This window comes from Tribolium madens, unplaced genomic scaffold (genome assembly GCF_015345945.1).
Source record: "Tribolium madens isolate multiple individuals breed KSU strain unplaced genomic scaffold, Tmad_KSU_1.1 Scaffold_7;HRSCAF=85;Tcas5.2_LG10, whole genome shotgun sequence".
Taxonomy (NCBI): Eukaryota; Metazoa; Arthropoda; class Insecta; order Coleoptera; family Tenebrionidae; genus Tribolium; species Tribolium madens.
Window position 1 is genome coordinate 8,290,486 of NW_025401050.1, and position 7,374 is coordinate 8,297,859.

Below are 7,374 nucleotides of genomic sequence, written 5' to 3' on the forward strand. Positions count from 1 at the left end.
TTATCCTACAGAAATAAATAAGAGTCAAAGTGCAAAATTTAAACTCTCATAACTTCGAAATTTTTATAGATAGAATTTTTTTAATTTTTTTTTTATGTTCCTGGTACCTTACCCTACATGGCATTTGTCTTTGGGGCGCGAGTTCTGGCGCACTCTGTATGTGCATATGATGTAGAACGTTACTCCTTCAACTTTTAAAATCGCGATATCTCAGGAATGGTGATTCTTGGAAAAAAAAGTATAAAGACCATTTTGTAGATAATTTTAAGATCTATAATTTTCGTGTGAGCTACTTTTTTGATAAAACTTGCCGTTTTCGAAAAAAATCTAAAAAACGTCAAATATTGACCTTTGACCCCGAATAACTTTTTTAGCACACATGGGATCGATGGGGACTTTTGACACTTTATTTCTAATGGTATACCCAAGGTCTCCACCAAAATTTAGCTCTGTCGGAATTTTCGTTATTTGACCACTATTTTTATGACTAATTTGACCGGACTAATAGGGGAGTTCTGAAATCAGCTGAGAGCAGTGGCGTGTATTCGCACTTATTTATTCGAGGAAAACAAATAATCCACATACTGTAATAAAAATATTTTATTACTTTATTAATAAATAACATTTTTAAGGCATCTAAGCAAGTTAAATAACTTTTGAAACACTAACTGATATTAGAGTTATACTTTCAACTCTTTCAATTTAATAGACACTTTTGTTTGACAAAAATGATAAAAAGCTAATACAATACACAATGCAATAACTCCAAGAAATAAATCGATTTCTATAGGTACTCACATTTTTTAAGGTATACATTTGATCTTTAATTATCTCGTTTAGGTGTAAAGGTTACCAGCTATACCAAACGTTGTAATTTAAAAACCTATTAAAAACGCACCCGTTTCAGGTATAGCTTTTTTACATAGTATTTCTCGACACATGTTTATAGAAAACTTTTGTCTTAAAATTTAACTTGTAACAATAAAAACGGAATATCCTGTATATACATACATAATAACTTGATAACTTCGTACTTGCGGCAATATAATGTTGTGAAATCAACTGTAAAGTTTTGGATTTGATGTATGGGCCTAAACTTTTTTTCATATCTTTCAAACGAAAATTAAAACATTGACAAAAATGAAACAAAATTATGAGGTCTAAAGATTATGAGATAGTGATATAATTTGACAAATTAAAAATCCGAGATTGTTTGAAGTAAGTCGATAATACAAAAAATTCTTTAATATAATTTTTTTATTACAAGAGTCATTGATTGGTCGCTAAGAATTTGAGGGTTCATCTTCTTACAGTCAATAGACTAGGTATGAAAACAAAACATCACTAAAAAATGTTTAATATACCTACTTATTAACAGGGGCATCTTATAAATGTTAACTTTGAAAAATTAATTAAAATTAATTATGATACAAAAATTGTTTTTTAATATGTTTACATTTCTAATAAACGAATCTATTCGTTACTGTTTGTTCGTATTTTATTTATACAGAAATTAATATCACGGTATTTTGAAATAATCGTGGAGCATCCTATGAATTTTTTATATTTAATATCTCAGTCAATGAATATACGAAAAAAAAATGCAACTCTACAATTCCCTTTTTATCACAGAATGGTTCTGTGTTACGCCACTGGCTGAAGTTTCCCCACTACACCGAGTACGCATTGGCTCCGCCTATCGATATCCTTCTTGAAGTCTATGAACTTTACACGATGGTTACAAAGAAAAAAAAATTACTCGTAGGGTTTTTCTTAGATTACTTCGATCTACTTCGAACTTCTTCGAACACTATTCGAAGAAAAGTTTGCCAATATTCAATTTCAAATTGCATATCATTCTATAGGGCAAGTCCATCCCTTTAGAATGGTCTTTATTTGAAGGAAATCGGCATAATAGTTATTGAGTAATGATTTTTTAAAGTTAAAGTATTTTAAATTCATTTAAATTAGAAAAAAAATATTTAGTTCAAAGTGTGTGGACTTTTTGAAATTTTTTTAGTGCATTTGATTTGTGTTACTGTCAAATTTGTCAAGTTGTCACATGACTTTTTTTTGTCGCCTTGTGTTATCGAGTGGATTTTCTACTTACAACTCTTGACGCTGTTTCCTCAGCCTCGCCTTCCAATCAGCTAATTCAACAGCCAAATGATTCGACTCGACTACTTCCACCGCCGAACTACTCGGACTATTAAGTGGAATTTCTTGGCCCAAATCTGACATCCATTGATTCAACAATTTGTCTCTTTCACTGGTCAAGGTACGAATATGATTGTACAATTTTTGTGATGAATGCTCSGAYTGATCCAAAGTGAGCACAATAGTTTGATCATCAGTGACCTAAAATTTTGCAATTGTAACAACCACCAATACAAAATTGCAACTACATCACCTGTTTGATACACTCGACAATATCATGTTGTGTGTCAACGGGAAGTTCTTTGATTTTTAAAATGAAATGTTCTTTTGTGGGGCCTTGGACGGCACAACCAAGTAACAAAAGGACGAGGAGTTTTAACTGTTCTAATGACGTTTCGGAAGCAGGGGAGCGGCCTAAAGCCACGCAATCGGGTAATGAGATCACAATCTGGCCCAATTCTTCCTACAATACACATTTATGGCAAAAAATTCGGAAAAGAAGGGACGATTTTGGCCCTTAAAGACGAGAAAATTCTGAGAAACTTTTCTTTTACTTTTTTAAGTTACAACTAATAGTTTTGTGTCTTGTTTAACAACACTGAATTGTTAATGTTAATTTATCATTATAACTCGTTTTCATATTAATTTACATTGAAAGATGGCAACCATGCGAAAATTCAAACAATCCTATCCTCAATCTTCCCTAAAAATATTTTTTTCTAACAAATGTATACCGCAGGTGGCAAAAAATAATTAAAATTAACAACGTAATTAGCAAAGTGTGGAAAACATAACGATTTTTGTCATTATTGATATCATTAAATTTGTTCTGAATAATATTAATGACATTTTTTGTGTCAATGCATTTAGACTTCTACAACCTACTTGATGCACATTAATATGAAAAAGAGTATAAAGTCTGTTTTTTTTTTAATGGAAATTACCAAGTCAAAATTTTGGTGAAAAAATTGGTAGCAGCTTGTCTCCATAGCCACAAATCTTGTTTGCTCTTTGTTTTTGTCCCTAGAAATTTTGTTAAGAAATTATGGTTATGTGTTCCATTTGAGATGTTGTCAAAATTTTGACTTTTATGAATCTTGTGTGCCTGTTTGCTCTTTGAAAGCGCTATAATTGAATACAGACATCATTACCTAAGGTCTAAAGACAGAATTCAGTGCTAATAATTTTGATAGAAACACACCGCAAGTAAGCACACAATGTTGTGGACAAAAATGAGATTCTTGCTACAAAAACTTTGAAGAAAAAGGATGTATATACAGTAAAGTTATTTAGCAAAAGACACAAGTAGGTATTATAATGATTGGCAATAAATTTTGTGTAATTTATTGAAAGGAGCTCAAAGTTGATGCACTTTATAAATTCTTCTTCAGCTTTAGTTTCAAAATTGTTACTTGTTCAAGTCGTTCCTCAAAAACGATGCACAAGACACTAATTTAATTGCGTTCTTTTCGAGGTTCTTTCTCATTCGTGTTTATTATGTATTCTTGTCAATTTTTTGCTAAAAATTAAGAATGTTTAGCAAAACTGCATTACAAATTGCGTCTACATTTTAACGGGCCTTTTTTCTAACTTCCTGCTTGCGAACTATTCGTTTCCAAATTTCTAAAAACTGTTAGCGGTACCGAATTTGTTTCTTTTTTGGTGTTTCATCTCTAAATTTTTTGTGTTGACGTTTAATGACATTGTTTTCAAATTAATTCAAAAAACCGGAACTGCCAACTTCCTTTATTAAAATTACCATGAAAAAATGAATAAAAAACAGACTTTACTTCTGTCTACATTTTTCAATGTTGCCAATTTAATTTCAAAATCATAGGCCACTACGTGTGTTAATAAATCTCCAAAGTACCTCATAAATATTCTTGATGTTTCGAATAATGCTGTTAAATATCTTTATCCTCGCAAATGTAATATTAACGCCCTGGAAGTTTGAAAGTGAAGGCACTGGTTGTAGCGGTTCAGGGTCGATTTGTAAGAGCACTTCTGTGATAGGACTGCCATCAAAAAAAGTATCATAGACTTGTAACGTTTCAGGTTTTCTCACACATGTTGCAAGCTGGAAATTGCAAAAAACAGTTTTGTACTATTGTACTCTAAAAAACTCTTACCCAGGTAACTAAAGGACCCCCTAGAAACTCCTCAATAGCTGTTGCAGACGCTGCCATTTTACTTGAGCAATTCAAAGTGTTGCATTCTGTTGTAAAACAATGCAAAATGGACAAGTGGAAGCCCTTTTTTTTCTATATAAATAGTTGGGTGCTCACGTGTTTCATGTCATTTCTCACACATGTAGAGAAATAATTGTGAATTGAAACAATGGACGATTGCACATTTTCAGATGTAAACACTTGAAGAAGATGGTGTTCAATGCCATTAAGTCTCACTGGGTTTTTTTTATAAATTAATTAAATGGATATTATATCACAACGGTATTATAAGTTTTTCACTCTCATTTCGTTCAGGAAAGAAATATTTATTATAAAATAACTAACCGTAAAAAATAAATAATTAAAATAAACACAGACTATCCATTATCAAAACTGTCAAATGTCAATTATTAAAATTAAATAGAAAACTGTAATGATAAATGAATGCAGCTCCATCTGCGGTCGAATTTCGTTTTTAATTAAGTTTTTTAATGTTTGAAACACTCCATAATTAAGTATTATAGTAAAATTTGGCATAATACACTTGCATAAAACACATTTTTTTTCCAAACTATGGAATTTTTTTAATGGAAACTGTACAACGTAGAACAAAAAATGAGACATTAAATTTTAACATTTCCGGAAAATTCACTGGAAAGCAGGTTTTAATGTCAAATTTGACTTTTCGAAAGCTCTAAAATATCAAAATGCCAGGAACATTACTAACAACTAATAAAGGCCGTTTCCCATTTTTTTGTCCAGCATAGTACGTCAATGCTATCACAGACAGATTTTTTTGTTGGTTATAGATGAATTACGGCTATTTCTATTGTTGTATTGCTTCAGAAGAGCTCTTTATTTCTTTGAATTAAGTATTATAGTAAAATTTGGCATAATACATCACTTGAAAAAAAAAACACATTTTTTTCCAAACTATGGATTTTTTTTTAATGGAAACTGTACAATGTAGAACAAAAAATGAGACATTAAATTTTAACATTTCCAGAAAATTCACTGGAAAGCAGGTTTTAATGTCAAATTTGACTTTTCGGAAGCTCTAAAATATCAAATGCCAGGAACATTACTAACAATTATTAAAGGCCGTTTAATTACATTTAATGATCTGACTGTCCCATTTTTTTGTCCAGCATAGTACGTCAATGTTATCACAGACAAATTTTTTGTTGGTTATTTGTTGTATTGCTTCAGAAGGGCTCTTTATTTCTTTGAGTTGTATAAAGTTAATGTTATTAATAACAAGTATTAATTTTTCTTGATAAATATGTATTTTCGGTAAGAAACCATCCGCTAACATGTAATTTTGAGACGCCCTGTTCTTTTTTAGAAAAAAATATTGATTGCTAATCAACCAACCAAAAATAAGTTGTTAACAGTTTTTTTTCTAATTATTATTATTTTAAAAAATACAAACAGGTGTTTGGGCCAAAATATTTTTTATTGAGAAAATTGTTCAGGGGTGCATATATTTTAAAATAACCGCTTTCTTTGCACTCATGGTCGCCAACCCAATATTTGTTCTCACTCTTGGCCCGATTCCTTTAAATGGTGATTGCTTGTTTCTTGAACGTGATTGGTTGATTTGACAGTTTTCTTGTTTTCTTAAATGAATTAGTAGTGGTACATCAAGTGTTCAATTAATTTTAATTTTTTTCTACTATTTTATGCAGTTTAAAATATCTTTTCTTCTTACTAACTGGTAAGGACTGAAATGTTCACAGTTACACAGTTTATTAACCTCTGTTTCTTCGTGTCTACAACTAAATTAAAACATGTTTTTTTTTAATTTTCAGTTCCTACTTCCTACTGTATTTTTGAACGGATTGGAATTAGTTGTATAGCAAAATGTCACCAATTCCGATGCCAGGGTAAGCATTCTGTAGTATTACGCAACTGTTAAAAGTTTATAGACAAATTCATTAAAAAGTAGGCGTTGCCTTTAGTTGGTTTAAGTTCCGGAAGTTGTATCATTTCTATACCTAATAAAAGGTATGTTTGAAATTATCACTGTGTGTATAATTGATGCAGCATTGAGCATACTCTAATTATTCTTGATAAATCATTTTCAGTAGGTAGTGAATTTTGAAAAAAAACAATGTAACCTATATTAGAGGTATCATACATATAATGATGAAAATGATCCTATAGAAGGCTATGCCTTTTGTTTTTTTTAACCATTTTATGTTGGTAAAATGTAGAAAATATTACGCAGCCTTCTAGACATTTACATTTTCTCGATCATATGGTGTTTATATGTCAAGGTCATTTGTTACATAAAAATATTAATAATTAATGCATTAGAGCTATTTAATACAAATATTGTTTTCTGAATATGAGTGTCATCTGAACTGCTAAAACGAAGTGAATAATTATTTCAATAACAATCAATGTACAGGCTGTCTCACCTAAATCTTTCCAGGCTTATATCTCATTTACTAGTAGGGCAAAAACTTATTTTTTATAGTAGTTGATTATCTACCGTTAAATGTAACATCCAAATAAACCACACCATCATTGTGGGTTGCCAACCTGAAAAAAATTGCATATTTTGTTTTTCGCCATTAAAAATCCCATTTATTTTATACTTTAGTTTTGTAACATGTCTGACAATTCTATGGTCTGACATGAGTCAAAAACAATTATCCATCATTGATACATATTATACAGGGTGTTTCACACAACTTGCTTGCGCCTAAAGTACACACCCAAATATACAAAAGTCACAAAACACTGGATACAAAAAATACACATCTAATTATTTAATTTTTGGAAACCCATGACAGTAGTGTTAAACTAATCACTGTTTCATTTATAGTCATAAACTGCAGTTTTTCAGAAACAATTATCATTTGTTTTATCAAGAGACAAGATTTTGCAAAATAAATGAACCTCTGGTTCAAAAACGAACTAAGTCGGGCGAACAAACTAAAAAAATGATATCAATTTCGATTTAATTTTGTAATTTTTTTGTTGCAACGCAATATTTCCAACTTTTTTTATTTTTATCTCAATAACATGCTAAATATCCGAC

At 30.5% G+C, this 7,374-nt stretch overlaps 2 protein-coding genes across 4 annotated transcripts in view; one reads left to right on the forward strand and one right to left on the reverse strand.

Annotated features, from left to right (window-relative positions):
- The window catches only part of LOC123009529 (protein Daple-like), a 15,510-nt gene extending 10,194 nt beyond the window's left edge, over positions 1 to 5,316 (reverse strand). The window contains exons 1-4 of the mRNA XM_044405909.1: positions 4,287 to 5,316; positions 4,028 to 4,234; positions 2,411 to 2,620; positions 2,111 to 2,358 (exon numbers count right to left, since the gene is read on the reverse strand). Of these exons, the coding sequence (XP_044261844.1) occupies positions 2,111 to 2,358; positions 2,411 to 2,620; positions 4,028 to 4,234; positions 4,287 to 4,343 (722 nt within the window). The 5' untranslated portion in view covers positions 4,344 to 5,316. The remainder of the gene's footprint in view (positions 1 to 2,110; positions 2,359 to 2,410; positions 2,621 to 4,027; positions 4,235 to 4,286) is intronic.
- Positions 2,085 to 7,374, forward strand: part of LOC123009543 (LIM domain-containing protein unc-97-like) — a 9,198-nt gene continuing 3,908 nt past the window's right edge. Inside the window, exons 1-2 of one of the 3 annotated variants that reach the window (XM_044405926.1) lie at positions 2,085 to 2,278; positions 6,137 to 6,211. In XM_044405926.1, the coding sequence (XP_044261861.1) occupies positions 6,189 to 6,211 (23 nt within the window). In that variant the 5' untranslated portion in view covers positions 2,085 to 2,278; positions 6,137 to 6,188. Of the gene's footprint in view, positions 2,279 to 5,880; positions 6,043 to 6,136; positions 6,212 to 6,231; positions 6,333 to 7,374 lie in introns of those variants that run through there. The other 2 variants (XM_044405925.1, XM_044405927.1) reach the window with 2 other exon arrangements.